Source organism: Protopterus annectens, chromosome 10.part0 (genome assembly GCF_019279795.1).
Source record: "Protopterus annectens isolate FY-2018-M chromosome 10.part0, PAN1.0, whole genome shotgun sequence".
In the NCBI taxonomy this organism is placed as follows: domain Eukaryota; kingdom Metazoa; phylum Chordata; order Ceratodontiformes; family Protopteridae; genus Protopterus; species Protopterus annectens.
In genome coordinates this window covers 952,470,367-952,487,617 of record NC_056744.1, presented here as the reverse complement: position 1 = coordinate 952,487,617, position 17,251 = coordinate 952,470,367, and the positions used below count along the sequence as shown (strand labels likewise).

The following is a 17,251-nucleotide window of genomic DNA, read 5'->3' as shown; positions in this document are numbered from 1 at the left end:
TTGTGGCCTGGCATGTAAGCTCCATCTCATCTTTTCATTAGACTCATATTTCATTAATGTCTTCTTTCTATTTATACTCTTATATCTTCTCTGGAGCAAAGGACCTGAAGGTGGAAGGTGTTTATGTTACTCTCCCTTTGTTCATTCCTTCTTTCATTTCCTTTCATTTTATTTATGTGTTCCATTCCATCTTTCACCCCATTTTTCAGAAAAGAAAGCACAATTCCAAACAGAAGAAGAAGACACTGTCACCTAAAACTAAGGCCAAATCCAAAAGGGTTACATCTAAAAAATCATCAAAATTTTCAGCTGTGAAGAAGAAAAGCATGGCTGGTTACCAAGCGACAACAGCAGAAAAACTAGGGGTAATGGTAGCAAAAATTATCAAGATCTTCTGAAGCCATGTACAGGAAGATCTTTGATGATAGACTTGAATAGCCTTAACCCCATTAGATACATACACCTCTGGCTAATACTGTAATCTGATTATGCCATGACTCCTACTGTCTTTGTTAGTGTTCACATCTTAATATGGCATCTTTTCTCTATGATTTAATAGGTCAATGTGGTGGAAAGAGTTGAAAGTGAACAATACACAAATGAGTACGACTACGGAACAGAAGCTCCCATTGTGACATCTGGACCAAATGAGGTAACGTTTTTTTGAATGAGATCAGATACAAATCTTTTGAGAAAGCTTAAATGGCATGCACAATATGTACTGATCTCATGGTAAGTCACAGAATGAGGGTTTTTTTTTTTATTTCTTTTCCACTTCAGGTGGAGTAAGCCTATTTTGTTACTGAATCTGAAAGTTCTCAGATATCCTTCATGGTTAATTTTTTATGGAAAATATGAGTAGAATGTTTAATAGTGGCTGATAAAAATATTTAGTCAGCAGAACTAGAAATAATTTTGAATATATATTTAAAAGAATGCATGTAATATTTATTTGTCTAGATGGAAGTTTCCAAGTATGCACTTTCGTCAGATTAGAAAATTGCTGATTCTTTCTGGGAAAGTATAATCCTGTTGCCATGCATTTCATTTTCATTGTCTAAGTAGATTCTTTAAATAGGAAAGACATCAGGATTTCTTGGTTTTTAGCAGTAGCTGTGTCAGCATAATTATTTTCTGAGGAATTCTCTTCCCTTTCTGTACTCAGCTATCTGAAAGGATAACTCCAGTGTAAGCTCTATTTTGGCCAGGCACAGTAACCATACAACAGTATTATGTGTTTTATAAACATTTATTTTGTAATGGTTAAGTCATTTTAAGTTTCCAGCATGGCCAGTTATTAAATAATGCCAATACTTTAGTTATTTGCCTACTTTACAGGGTAAAATCAGTTTTACAGTACTACCTATAGTTAGATGAATGATATTAACCTAGATTCAACAATACAGTAAGACAAAGAAACCTCTAATATCTTTATGCATTTATCAGCCATAGTAGGTATGACTGCATTCATGAGGTTTGCTTCTTTTTACAAAGCAACATAAGGATTAAAACTCAGCCATGTGATGTTGAGAGATGAAGCCCTGACTTTGCCCCAGGCAAGCTATATTTACTAGTAGCTCAGGGACTTGAGGGACACAGTGGAGAGGATGGACTTATGTGGCAAGCACCAACTTGTTCATTCTAGGGTGGGTGGGTGACTGCAAGGCTCATTGTTTTCGTGACATCTGCAGGAGTGCAGGTGTGTTGCCTGGGTCTATGTTTACCCATCACAATAAACTTTAATCAAACAGGTCCTCATTGAACACTAAACATTGAATGGCCATTTACTTGTATAGTCATATCAACAAAAATTAATTCAATAAATTAATCACCAGGTGTGTATTGGATATCTGTTCACCAAATCAAGCTCATGTGGGGGGCTGCCCCCCCCACCTCCTAATTATATATACCAATGGTGAGATTGCACTGCAGTGGGGAAAGGGGAAATATCATGATTTGCCCATAGAAACAAATTAGCACATAGTTCTTACTAATATCACATTATTGTGGGGATAAGGAAATGTGCCCTTTCCCCACTGTAGTGCAATCTCAGAGTTGGTATATATAATTAGCAGGGGTGTATGAGCAGTGTTCAGTAAATGGCCATCCAATATGTATCTGGTGCTGTTTTCTGTGTCTGGGGTGACTATGAGAGTTCAATGACTTAATTTTCATTGATATGGCCATACATGGATGCAGCCTTTTGATGTTTATTGTTCAGTAAGGAGCTGTTCAATTAAAGTTTCTTTCAATAGGTAAACATAGACCTGCATTGCCTGCAGCAATGATTCCAGCAAGCCAGTTGGATAGGTTTATGGGTATGTAGATCAGTACTAGTCAAACTACCCTTATGAGTTATTTAAGCCAAGCCAGTTATCCCGTGTGAGAATCAAACCCTGCACCTTGTCTCTATAAGGTAAACAATCAAACCTTTATGCCAACCTCCCAACCCCTTTACCTGTATGTGGGGTATCATTCCTGCTCCCTCTGTAAACAGCTAATGTACAGTTTGTGAGCCATTGTGTATCTGGATAGGTGGGAACCCATTCTGTGAAATTTAGATAATACCTGTCACTGACAGTTCACTTGGATTTCAACCTGGAGGTATGACTAGACCATAGAAGTCTTGCCTCCGGAGAATGAATGAATGAAATGAGTGGAGGGTAGGGCTGGGGAGTCAGTATGGAGAATTAGAACAAAAATGAATAAATAAATAAAACGTTGTACATATTCAAAGACATTTTAACAAGTGAAACTTTCAATCCTGGAAATCACGATTAACATCCTTTGCAATCTAGAAGACACATTATCAAAGACTTTCTGAATATGCTTTGTAAATGTTTGTGGACTGTTTCTACCTAAACTTCTTTACTGTAGATGTATTCACAGAATTCCTCACATCAGCACACGATTGCTAATAGTTTCTTTTCTGACCTGATCAATACAATTAAATCATCTCAAATCTTTCACTTACAACATTTTCCTTCAAAATGGTATTAACCATGTTAAGTGTCTTAACTGCCAGACTATAGGGTCTCTTGCTAATTGGATTACATACTACAAAAAAAGTCTCAAATTAATAGGTTGACAGCATACACTCCAGTTTACATATTGGCTCCTGGAGCACCCCATCCAAGAAGCATTCTCATAGCCCCAAAAGTCCATCTTTACATAAGTTCCTGTCTGAAGTAAACCCTAGAAAAGTATGGCAGCTGAAATCTTATCTACTTGTAGAATGTATCCACTTTTATACAAATGAATCCACAGTTTGTTTGTGTCTTTTGTCTTTTTCCCGGTTAGGGGTCGCTACAGCGGAACTCCGGTCCGCTAATGATTGGCAGCAGAGTTTTACATGCTGGCTTGCTGGGCCTAACACACAACCTTCAATGAAGGAACGCCCATTCACGCATGTCGCCACAAAGAAGACGCTCTAACTGAGGATCGAACGGGCAACGTTTAACTGTGAGGCGACAACGCTACCGCAGCACCACCACGATAAACCATTTAAATCTACATCATCACATGACTCAAAGTTTTGTAGGTATAGTTCCCTTAAAACAAATAGATCCATAGTAATATTTTATAACATAGCATAAAAATGAGTATAAGGCTTTACTACTGGAGTTATATAAAACACTCATAGCTGGTTCATCTTTTGCATTGTTATACTGTAACTCCGGTTAGACTGGTTAACATTCATTTTCAAGGAAAATTCTGATGTTAAGTCAAGACTCATGTCACATCATATTTTTTATATATAATCAGTCTTCATACTTAACACATCTCTATACTAACTTTCAAGAAAAACAGTGGAATTAGTCATGCCAGCAATACTATATCAGTATTAGTTTTTCAAACATCCTGGTTATATATTATATATTATATAAGACACACATTGTAAGTATAGTTTTAACAAAGCACTATCATATCTTTATAGTTGTGAGCAATCCCATATAAAAGCTGCAGACTGTTGATCTCAATGATATGTTTGTATTGCAAAAAAAAGCAAGAATAGAACTTTATCATTCATTGTTTTTTTTTTTTTTTCAAACAAGTCTTCATATATTTTCATCCTTGAATATTTGCATGAAGAAGGTGCCATTGATCCCAAATGTGTGTTTTTTCCTATATTTAAACAGCGTTTATAGCAATATTTATAGTCAGCTAGTGGCATCAATGTAGTAAAATACATCCTGTTTCCTGTCACATCATTCCTCCAGTCCATGGCACATATATATTTTTTATTAATCGCCAGTGGAAAAAATATTTACAGTAATGAATACACACATAGTGGCAGCAAGCCAATACTGTACAGAAAAAAATATTTAATTCATTAATAAGCATACATAATCAACACACAGACCCTTTCATAATATTCATGTAGTGCACGGAGTGCTATGATTGCACTCCAAAATTGGGGAAAAGATAAATCTGTTAACTGCTGTCCTAGCTCAGGACACAATTTTAACTTTGGGGTACTTAAAAAAAGCTTCTTAAGGACACCCAAGGACTGTTAAGGTCATGCTAGGGACTAAAAGTGGACAGTGCCAGCAGTTTAAGGATATAGGCAGAAGGTAAACAGCAGCTTTTAAAAACTTTACTCTGTTCTTCTTACAGCGACACCATGGAAAAACAAAGTGTCTAACAGCTTTTAAAGCTGGTGTCCCTCATTTTAGAGAAGATCCCTGATATAGTCTCATATTTTTGCTCTGTCCATCATAAACGTTTTGATTCTCTGGTAAATTGCTGAAGATTATAGTCAGTTAATAATGCCAGACATTAAAGCTTTATGCATCTTATAGTTCAAGTTGGTGCAAAACATCTAATAACTTTTATGCGAATTTGAGGAGTATTTAAAAACTGTCCCTGATTTCAGTCCTTTATTCCTCTCATTATTTCTGGATTTGTCCAGACTTCTTAAGCAAAACATTTGACAGATATGCTGCTATCTGTTTTGCAGCACAAAATAGTTTATTATCTTTTAAATCCAATAAAAGTCTTGTTTTGCTACACTTTTCTGTTGTTCGCCTTTTTATTTTTATAACAAGTAGTAAGTGGAGCAGATAAAGCTCTGTGCACTACTTTGAATTATAATTGTATTGCCAATCATTACTTTTTATTATGTGTTCTCAATATAGATGGCAAGATTCACCTTTTGAGGTTCACTCTGGAGGTGAGTTTTATGGCACCTTTATCTCTAACAAGTAATAAGTTGGTTGTTATCCGAGATCTGATCATAATGCCCAATATCTTGATTATTACATTATGTGTAATGCATATAGAGCTTTATAATTAACATTTGACACAGGACACTCTCCAAGCTTTTTAAGCATGTTTATTTTCATATAAAAAGTACAATCTGTTCATTGCAGTGTTATTTTGTGATTGCAGAAAAAAGCATACATTGGACTTTATATCATCTACAAAGATTTTCAGACTAGAATATTTAATATAGGTAGTGAAACCATTGATACAAGTTATATTTTCTTTTAATCAGGTTAAGCAAATAGCAATATTTATACCTGTCTAGAAATAGCAAATAGCTTACATTAGCAAAAGAAAACAGTATTGTTTGATGTCATAACTCCTACAGTTATGGACAGATTTTATAAAACTAATACCATTTTGCTATAAAAGGAGCAGATTTACAAAACTGGCTATAACTTGATTAATAGAAGTTAGTCAACACCAGATGGATACCTTGATGGCATTGCTGTATACATCTGGAATCACAGCAATCAGTTGTACTTCAGTGGTTAATAGCTAAGCATATAGCACACACATCCATACTGCAATAGACTATTAAGAAAACAGAAGTATATAGTTGCACTTTCAGCTGGAAAAGATATAAAGTTAGTTACTAGCTCTATTCTCCAGTTTCAACATATATCAGCTGTAACACCCTGATTCCTGAATGTAGACAGTTACTTAGATAAATAAACACTTACAGCTCATCTCGTTGCAGTCTATGAACAAGGAACCACTCTAGCTTTCCCAGTATGATCAACATGTTTGTCCTATTATATTCAGGTCTACTGAATTTGAAGAATCAGTAAATTTAAAGAGATTTACATGGTCCATGTCTTCTACCACAAGATCTGACAAGTGAGGTAATTGTTTTTGCTTTACACTGACAACTTTACAGTAGTGAACATTTTGTTTTTCTTTTCGGAACACAAATGTTCAAATTCAATTTAATTTTCTCATGTCTGCACTCTTTAATCAGAAAAAAAAAATATGATCTATAAAAGCAGGTCTTCCTTCTGGTATATACTTCTTTCCTGGCTGCCACAATTGTCATAATGTGTTTTCCTCTTCATACTATTAAACAAACTGAACCAAAATCATCAATAGTTTACAATACATTGAAACAATAATGCTAAAGGCAACTAATGTGCCTTCTTTATTCACAAGAGTGTCTTGGTAAATTGTTAGTTTTAACAAAGCCCAAACAACGTATACCTTCTTCCCTTTCTTGAACACCAGCCTGTCTCAAGTTTTGCCTTCCAGCTTTGCTCTCCAGTGAAACCATGTGCTGCTTGATTTGATGTGCACCACTGGCAAATACATTTCAATTCCATTTTCTTAGATTTCACCTACATTTTGTTTTATCAGCAGCATGGCAGCATACTGATGATGCAAAAGCATCTACTTTTTCATTAATTTCCAGCTGTCTAGCATATGAAGTTAAGACACAGGGTAAGTTATTTACATCAAGATTAATCACATCCAAAGTAGTTTCAAAATGGGTTATATTGAATTAAACCAATCTTTTTTCCGATTCATCATGTCCTATTTCTTAATCCAAAATTCCATTTTTTTTTCATTTGCTACCAAATCCATTATCTTCATGAACTGCACAAGTCATTAATTCACTAATGCTGTAAAACCTATCTTGAAAAACATCTTTAAACATAAAAAAAGTTATTTTAGCAGATGCAGTGACCAATGGAGATATGCAATCAGATGAAGCACTATGCATTCACCCCTGGGATCTTTATTTTCAGTATTAAGAAAAAAAGTGTGCAAAGTTGTAACATATTGCAGATCTTATAAACCAAGGCTTTATTTTGTTCCTCATGCAAAAAAAGTTGTGAAGGTTTGTAGGTTCATAGGTACTTACTTGACTATTGGTCTGTGAGGACATTAAAAAGCCCAGCTCTGCATTTCCATTGTAATTATTAGCTCATCTGTTTTTAACACCATGTAACTTTATATAATAATTTCCATGTATGGAAAGACATAAAAAAGAAAGGAAAAACACAACTGCCAACAGCATCAGAGAAGTAATAACAAGTGATAACATCATCAAGCATTCACAGTGCCATATACAATATTGCAAGCTCAGAACAATGTAATCCTCTGAAGTATCAAACCCTTTATTTACTGCAGCATAAAGATATGAACATATAACTTTGACATCTTATGTTACAATAGTGCCACAGACTATTAACCTGTAATAAATGCAAAGACATTTCTGCTCAACAAACTCAAAACTGATTATTAATATAATGTGTAAATACTGACCAGTGCTCTTGCCAAAAATTTGTGTCCATATTAGGGCAATGCTTGTTTTTGAGATTGTAACCCATAGGATGCACTTGGCGGGCCCAGTTACATAGCCTTTACTTCCATCCCTTAAAATAATCGACAATACAGTAGCAATGGTATGTCAAATCCAGTAACATATCATCCTAGAAAGTCTACCATGATAAAACAGAATAACTATTAGGCCATATATCTTGCAATATAAAGCTCTGAAGATGCACCACACAAGTTTGAATAACCAAAGGCCACACAACTATATGTTGGGTGCATCAGGTTCCTCCTATCCATGAGGACCATTGGTACTTAATCAGGGTTGAATTTGTGGTCACCCATCAATTTATCCAAGTTACGTTTGAGTAGAATGAGAGAAGTACTCCGCTTTATGTGGAGGAGAAGCTGGTTCCATAGACATGAGATTCTATGACTCATACTTAGCCCTCTAGCAGGTTCTGTTCATTTGTCTTTGTTGAACTATTATGGAGTTAAAAATGGCATACTTTTTTGCTGAACCAGTCCTTCAGAATGGTAACTGGTCTGTAGTTTAATTGCTTGCTCTTAATCTTTTGAAGGTGGGAACATCTGCTAAACATAATCTAGACTGAGAACCTAAGGCAGAATGCTTATGCATTTTCTTAGGTATGGTTTTACACATAATTCATTTAGTGCCTTGTGATTTAGAAACTTGCAGAGCTAAATAATCCCATTATTATTTTATTGTCCTTTTGTATTTTGTGTTTGCCAGTCTGAATCATTTTCCAGCAGTGATCAGGTTATATGGAATAAGAAAAAAACTAACTGCAACATTTGTAATTTCCCTTCTAATGCTTTCCAGTGCATTAAACCAATAGCGTTATGAGAATAAAGTAATGCGGTGTTAACTGAACTTCTACCTAACAGTGCTTTAATATTTATATGTTTAAGTGATGACATTTGTTCAATTTAAAAGAGAATTAATGTTGTTACATTTGACTGATGATATTATCCAGCCCAAGACTGTGACGCATAATGTTTTAAGAAAAAAGTGCATTACTACCTTCACTCCAAGCTAGAGTAAACTTGTCACATCACAATGGTAACTAGGTAGAAAGAAGAACTCAACCATTACCGAAATCAATTGCTCTTTCCGTCACTTACAAAAACTCGTTCACACTCTGATATTTGATTTGTAAGACAACTGGTAACTTGATATTTGATAGTTGCATGGCACAGTGGTGGAGTGGTTAGGGTTGTTGCCTCAAAGCAAGAGGTTCCCCAGTACGATTCTCGTCGGGGTGCCTTTTGTGCAGAGTGTGCATGTCCTCCCTGTGTTTGTATGGGTTTCTTTTGGGGGCTTCAGTTTCCTCCCACATTCCAAAGACATGTAGCTGGTGGATTGGACACTCTGAATTGGCCCTAAGTGTGACTGTGTGTGGAAGTGTGTGGTACGGATGAAATACCATGGCAAGGCTAGCCACCTGGTGGTGTATATCTTGGCTCTAGATGATTGTTACTGTTGAAGTGACACCTGACTACATGTGCAAAAAAGGGAAAAGAGATTGAAGATGCATGGATGGTAACATGATATTTGAAATTTCCCAGAAAAGGTAATATAATTTTAATGGAAGCTTCCATACTAGGTATTTGAATGCTTAACCCTTTATGCAGTTTTGATCTGTTAGTCCCTTAGAACAATTCCTCATTCAGTTTGTTCAGTAGTTGTTACATGATAATATCAGGGTTTTCTCCTTAGTAAGTTCACGCAATCAAGTAGAATAGCATCATATAAAGACAAACCTTACAGTTGTTTGGTACTTCTAGAATTTAAGGTATTGTTATCGGAATTTATAGAATGCATAGTAAGTCATGATTGTTTAAGACACTCTCATTATGGAATATTCTGAAGTTCCATAACATGAGAGTATATCCATGTAATCTGCTCAGTTTTATGCCTGTCTATCCACTGTGTGTTCCTGTATGTACTAAGGTAGGTACAGTTGCTTATCACACCATAATGAACAGCTTGTTTTATCTTTGAACACACATGGATACATGCCTTTGTGGAAGCTACCCTATAGTTTGAGTGGATAGAACATTCTGTTTTGATGCATTTGAAGCTATACTATTGCATTAACAGCTTATAATGTTATATTAGTGCACTAAATCATGTTACAACATGTTTAGCAGAATATGTAATATTTTGCATATGATACTGTGCCTTTTAAGAATAAACCCAACATATTCATACATCATTGTATAGCACTGAACATTATTTCTGCAAATATCGACACATTAGTACATATTTATTATGATTAACCTTTCATATGAATTTGAAAAATGATGATGTTAAAAAGCAGCATGCAAATATTGACTGTCATATTTATTTTGTTATTAAAAAATCTTTCAAATTTGGATTTTTTGTATCTGCTGTCATTTAAAAAAAAAATAAATAAATAAATAAAAATAACCTGTACAGTATGCATATAACAAATTTAATACACAATACATGGCATTTTAAACAAGTATATTTTTGTTGTATACCCTTTGGGATTTAAAGGAAGTTAAAATAATAAAGGCAACATTAAGTACTAATGCGCTGAAATGACATTCATTTCTACAGCACTTTATACTTATCTTTTACTTGCGCTGAAAGTGTGACCTAGCATCCTTTCAGAACTAAGTTAAAAGATAATAAGCTACTTTTTCATTTTTGTCTGGCTTCTTAGTAGCTAATTACAGTGTAATTTAGCAAGAGCTCGATATGCTTTACTAACAATAACCTCATATCCCTCCCATTTTCAAACCTTATGCTGCTTTCATGGATAACGTAAGGCTGTTGAAGAGGAAATTACAGAAGAAACCTTAACTGAGGATTATAATGTGGAGAAGGAAATAACTGACAAGGCAGACTATGAAACAAAAGAAGCTGATGTCAAGGAGTATGGCACTGAAGTTCATAGTGTTAACCCAACTGATCCTAACGAAGCTGATGTTAAGGAATATGATATGAAAGAATATATTCCTGGGGAATATGATCTTAAGGAAACTGATATTAAAGAATATGATCCTAAGGAATTTGATTATTATGACATTAGTGAATTTGGAGAAGGTCCTACTGTTGTCACAAATGAGGAGTTTGGTCCAGGCAGACCAGCAGAGACAGATATCACTGAAACAAGTGTAAGTCTGAATGATATTGATTTGCATGCAATAAGAAAAGAGTATGCATGCTTCTTTTGTTTGCCTGCTGAAATGAAAGTCCAAATGTTTAAATGTTGGTATGATTACTGAATATAACACGCGCACACACACACACACACACACACACACACACACACACACACACACACACACACACACACACACGCACACACACACACACACACACACACACACACACACACACACACACTTGGAAGACATTGAGGGGGTGAGACATTAATGTAGTAATAGTTTGTTATGTTGCATCATTAGCAAGCTAGCTGTACACCTCTGTCGCATGGTGGTGGATGTACAATGCATGAGGTAAATGTGCTATTGCTAATCATTAGGCAGTAAAATAAACCCCAACATCACCTCCCCCACACCTTTTTCTTTTGCACTTTTTGCCTCTGCTGACTGCCAACTGTAAGACCGTCTCTTGGTCTATCAGTCAGTTCATTCCTTTTACTAGGTGAGAACCAGTCAGAAGAGGTTATCGCTGAGAAGCCATCATTGTTATGGTGAGAGCCAGCCAAGAGAGGTTATCATTGAGAGGCCATCATTGTGGTTCAGAAGTTTTCATTATTTTCTCTCTGTCCCTAACCACTCACATCTGGTGAGGCACCACGTACTATGTGAAATGATCTGATCACACAGGATGACCCCATGCATTTTCACACCTTCAGTACTGGACTGTTAATAATCAATAACAAGTTTACACAGGAGAATAACAACACAGGAACACAGATAGACAAGCACACAAGTAGGTAGGCAGTGGCAGACTGGCAAACAGTGTTTAAAGATGCCATTTTTTTGGCTTTACTATTGAGAGTCACAATGCTGAAATGTAAGCATTTTAAGTGGCCTGCTCCATGTGACTCTGAAAATGATAGCATCATGGGACATTTCTGCAAGTACTAGCTGTTGTCAAATAATCTGGAAATTGTATGTAACTCTTTGTATGTTGAAGAGGAGTGAATACCATATGATAGGCTTTCTTCCCTGAAAGGAATTGGCATCTATGGTCACCATTTGTCGTGGCAATAAGATAATTAGTGCTGTCACATGATTCAGTGTGACTATTATTATCTTACTGATGCAGAGTCAGAGAAGCTCACAACACATGAAGATTGCTTAGAATATAAGTACATCATTCATTTACCAGACTGCATGGAGTACAAGTTCATTTTCATGTTTTTATAGTATGCTCATATGTTAAGCAATTAGTAGCATCAGAGACACTTGAGGTACATATGACTTGGGAGTTTCTCTAATGGTTTATCAGTTCACAAAATGAATGACCATTTTTTCTTCTGTTGTGTAAAAGTTTGTTTTTTTTCTTTGCCATTATCATAATTGTTTTTCTCACTGTAGGTGAATGGTCATGGTGTATATGGTGAGAAGGGGCAAAAGGGTGAACCAGCTGTCATTGAACCTGTAAGTAAAGTAATTACTTTTGCTCATTTTTAAGTATAATATTTAATTGTGTCCATCACATAATCATACAGCAACAATAAAATAATTGTAACAGTTCAAGTACATGGGGAAAGGAGAAAAATACAGACAAATATGAATAATCCACCTGCACTCAGTTCTGAGTGGTTACCCTTAGATAATTACTTAGTCAATTTCTAGATTTCTGACTGGTACTTTTCTAGAACATTATGTGGCAAGGCTTCACATGTGCAGAGCAGATTACCATGGAGATAACGATGACAATTCATTCCACATCTGTATGTACTTCCTCCCAGATGTGGCCTATATATTATGTTTGACAATGTACCATGACAGACACCTACTGTAGAGTATTCCATATAACAGAATAACCCACTTGTCTCATTAGTCACTGAGATTACTGGAGTTGTGGCTTGGAATTCGGAATGGAGAACTGTAATGTTTAGTGCAAACTGTAAGGAAAGTCAACAAGAAAATGTCTGATTCATATTATAAAACTGTACCCCATATGTTGCACAAAGCCTAGGGGGCACTGGTGATATATTTTAAGAGACTAAAGCTTTACAGGCAATGTTTCTGCAACAACTGATTACACAACATGATGTCAGAAGTAAAGACTATCAAAGTACATTGCAGCAAATAAATGCATGCATTGTTTACTAGAAAAAGGAAAAATCAAAATCTTGCTAAAAAGTCAGAGCTGCATGCATTTAATAGGTAAGATGGAAACAGGCAGCTCAGGGTGTGTATGTGTGTGTGTGTGTGTGTGTGTGTGTGTGTGTGTGTGTGTGTGTGTGTGTGTGTGTGTGTGTGTGTGTGTGAGAGAGAGAGAGAGTAAGAGAGACTTATGATATTGTGGATATTTCAGATGCTGTAGGGGCTGAGAACCATAGCAGCTGTGCACACACTTATATTCTACCTGCCACTGAATCCCCAAATTCTTAGAGGGGTCAGTCATGGAATTCACTGAGATGGCTCGAGAAGGACAGCAACCCCAAAATGAAATGGTAATCTGCAAATTCCACTCCTTTCACTCTGAAGCTATGGTCTTAACTATCTGTGTTGCAGGTGTCTTAGAACATTAGATTCATAATAGTTGTAGGTAGCTAGAGTGAGGTGTCTAAAAATCTAGAGGAGGCCTAGTCCTGTCTGCAGAGATTTAGGGATTTGACACCGGCTGTGCATCTTGGTTCTTAAGGGCAGAAGTGGAAGATGCCATGGATGTCACAAATAGTAGTCAGACAGGATGATGGGACATGGAGCTGTGCAAGCCAGATGTAATTAAGGTAAGGGAAAAGAGAATAGTCAGCCATTAGCATCCAAGGAGAAGGTGCATTACAGCATGTTGCAGTAAATGGAAAAAGGAAGCCATAACAAGAAACGTACTGCAATACATAATAAACGAGTAATAAACTAAAGCAGGGAAGTGAGATCTGTCTACAAATGGGCTGATTTAATGGAGTATTCCTTAAGTGAGAGTGAACAGAATGTGTTCCTAAGTAAACTAAACTGGTGAAGAACATTTAGCATAAAATGAAACTGGGGAAAACTGGTAAGGAGTTAACTGTTCTGCTGTTCAAAAACAACTAAGACACCTAAAGGAGGAAGAAATGTCTACACTAGATCAGCTTCCCAAAGGCAGACTTGTTGTTGTTTCTTTCGTTTTTTTCCCGGTTAGGGGTCGCCACAGCAGAACTCAGGTCCGCTAATGACTGGCAGTAGATTTTTTACGTGCCAAGTTACCAGCCCTGACGCACAACCTTCAACGAAGGAATGCCCAGTCACGCATGTCTCCACACAGAAGATGCTATAGCTGAGAATCAAACAGGACGTCTTACTGTGAGGCGACAACGCTACCGCAGCACCAAGGCAGACTAAAAAACAAAAAAAAAAAAAAAGGAAAAGAAAAGACAGGCAAAGTAAGTTTTTCACCTGTTATATAGAAAAAAGACTTGGTATATGCACTGAATAATCCTTACGTTTGGATTTAAGGAATTATATTACAGTTCTGAAGCGACATCAGTGTCCTGAAATGTAACATATTTGTTTTTTATCAAGAATGTCTGGATTGTTCCCACAAAAGTTTTCTTTTCCTTTTTCTCTATCAGAGAAGCAATTTCATGATACACAAAAGACCCACACAGGGTATAGGCACAAATTCACTTCCTGCTATGTTATCCTGAGGCACGTGCATGGTACATAAAAGACCCGCACAGGGTATATGCATGAATTCACTCCCTGCTATGTGATCCTGATGCATGTGCATGGTACACAAGAGACCCACACAGGGTATAGGCACAAATTCATTCTCTGCTACGTGATCCTGAGGTATGTGCATGGTACACAAAAGACCCACACAGGGTATAGGCATGAATTCACTCCCTGCTATGTGATTCTGATGCACATGCATGGTACACAAAAGACCTGCACAGGGTATAGGCACAAATTCACTCCCTACTATGTAATCCTGATGCACGTGCATGGTACACAAAAGACCCACACAGGGTATAGGCATGAATTCACTCCCTGCTATGTGATCCTGATGCATGTACATGGTACACAAAAGACCCACACAGGGTATAGGCATGAATTCACTCCCTGCTATGTGATCCTGATGCATGTGCATGGTACACAAAAGACCCACACAGGGTATAGGCACAAATTCACTCCCTGCTATGTGTTCCTGATGCACGTGCATGGTACACAAAAGACCCATACAGGGTATAGGCACAAATTCACTCGCTGCTATGTGATCCTGTTGCACGTGCATGGTACACAAAAGACCCACACAGGGTATAGGCACAATTCACTCCCTGCTATGTGATCCTGATGCACGTGCATGGTACACAAAAGACCCACACAGGGTATAGGCACAAATTCACTCCCTGCTATGTGATCCTGATGCACGTGCATGGTACACAAAAGACCCACACAGGGTATAGGCACGAATTCACTCCCTGCTATGTGATCCTGATGCACGTGCATGGTACACAAAAGACCCACACAGGGTATAGGCACAAATTCACTCCCTGCTATGTGATCCTGATGCACGTGCATGGTACACAAAAGCCCCACACTGGGTATAGGCTTAAATTCACTCCCTGCTATGGGATCCTGAATGCACGTGCATGGTACACAAAAGACCCACACAGGGTATAGGCACAAATTCACTCCCTGCTATGTGATCCTGATGCACGTGCATGGTACACAAAAGCCCCACACAGGGTATAGGCGCAAATTCACTCCCTGCTATGGAATCCTGATGCATGTACATGGTACACAAAAGACCCACACAGGGTATAGGCATGAATTCACTCCCTGCTATGTGATCCTGATGCACGTGCATGGTACACAAAAGACCCACACAGGGTATAGGCATGAATTCACTCCCTGCTATGCGATCCTGATGGGTTCTTGGACATATTTATTCCTGCCAGATGGGTTATTGCTCTACAAAAGTTGCAGAATTTACAGTTAAGCTGCATAAAGACTGCCGAAAAATTAGTGTTACAGTTTTAGGGTTATTGTTAATGTTGGGGTTTTAGACTTAGAATTTTAGGGTCAGGCATAGGATTTTAAGGTTAGTGTCAACGGTAAGGCTTTACTTTAGTATTAGGTTTTTAGGGTATGGTTAGAGTTAGAATTTTAATGTTAGAGTGAAAGTTTTAGGTTTAGGGTTTGTGTTTTTTTTTTTAATTTTTTTTTTTTAATTTTTTTTTTTTTGTTTAAGGTTAGTGTTAAATATTTAAGGTTATGGTTAGGATTTTAATTTCCCCTGAGACTTGTTGCACGCACAGACACACACACACACACACACACACACACACACACACACACACACACACACACACACACATACACACACACACAAATTTGAAAAATGTCTTTCAGATTTTATCAGGTAGGCATAAGGCATTTTTCTAATTCTAAAAAAGAACAAGCAAGTAGAGCCTGTTCCATTGAGGAAACCATTGCAATGTTCCTTACTGTGCTTTGCTCTGACAGATTATGTCTCATGAGCTGATTATCAGCCACCAGTGGGAGGCATCACCCCCAAAGAAGACATGCTGACATCAGCCAGTCATACATCTCTCCAGCTGCCAGCCGTCTGATGCCTGGGCTATTAATCTTACTAAAGTTGCCAGCCACTCAGGTTTACAACCTTCCTCTGGTGTAAAATAGCAGATGTTCTTCATGTTTCACTGTTGCAGTCATTACATTTGGGTAATCTGCTGGCAGGCTGCCCTCAGTCGGCCTGATTAACAAAGTCTTGGGTCCTGCGTCGGTTGCTGTCCCTTCTTCCATGACGTCAGGTCGTCAGGGGTATAAAACATGCAGCCGATGCAATTACATCAGTCTTTCTTGCCGCGCGGTGCCTGAAGCAGAAGCAGTTCGCAAGTGCCTGTCGGCCGACTCCTGAAATTTTTGTTTTCGAGTTTCAGAACCGAAGTCTTCAACTAAAAGCTAAGTACCCCATTGGGGAAACTTTTTCTTGCTCCTTACCGATGTCAGTAAAAGTTAATAATTGTATTACTTGTGGGAAGCAAATACCTCTTAAGGATTTTCATTTGTACTGTATTCCTTGCCTAGGCCCTGACCACGACGTACCTTGCTGTCGGTTTTGTGCTTTATTTAATCAGCACACTATCTGTCGTCGGTACATTTTTGCTTCTAATTATTTTGGTTCTCGGTTTAATTACCCAGAAATGCCGTTGGTTAGCCATCCGACTACCGGAATACCAAAAAAATGCAAAGAAAAAGATAGAGACAGACCGTTGAGGTCCAAAACTACCAACGACGCTTCTCCTAAGCCAGTCACCAGTTCGCCAGTACTCAGTGAGATGCTTTCGCAGCCCCTGATACCTGGTACTTCTGATTCGCAGGTCTCTACTGAGACCCATTCAGAGTCTGGTATGCCGTGAGATGCTTCACCTATGGAACCCGCAGATGTCTCTACTTTGGATGGATCCAGGGCTGCTTTGCAGGCACCGGCTTCTGAGGGTATATTCAGGCCTACAGACTTGCATATTAAACTGACTCCAACTTCAATACTAAGGCCTAAATCTCGATC

General features: G+C 37.6%; 1 protein-coding gene across 7 annotated transcripts in view; it reads left to right on the top strand.

Moving 5' to 3' along the window:
• COL11A1 (collagen type XI alpha 1 chain) overlaps positions 1-17,251 on the top strand; it is a 625,054-nt gene that overhangs the window by 236,234 nt on the left and 371,569 nt on the right. For 2 of the 7 annotated variants that reach the window (XM_044085723.1, XM_044085729.1), the window contains 4 exons: positions 210-365; positions 560-652; positions 10,357-10,704; positions 12,100-12,162. In XM_044085723.1, the coding sequence (XP_043941658.1) occupies positions 210-365; positions 560-652; positions 10,357-10,704; positions 12,100-12,162 (660 nt within the window). The remainder of the gene's footprint in view (positions 1-209; positions 366-559; positions 653-10,356; positions 10,705-12,099; positions 12,163-17,251) is intronic. The other 5 variants (XM_044085725.1, XM_044085724.1, XM_044085728.1 and 2 more) reach the window with 3 other exon arrangements.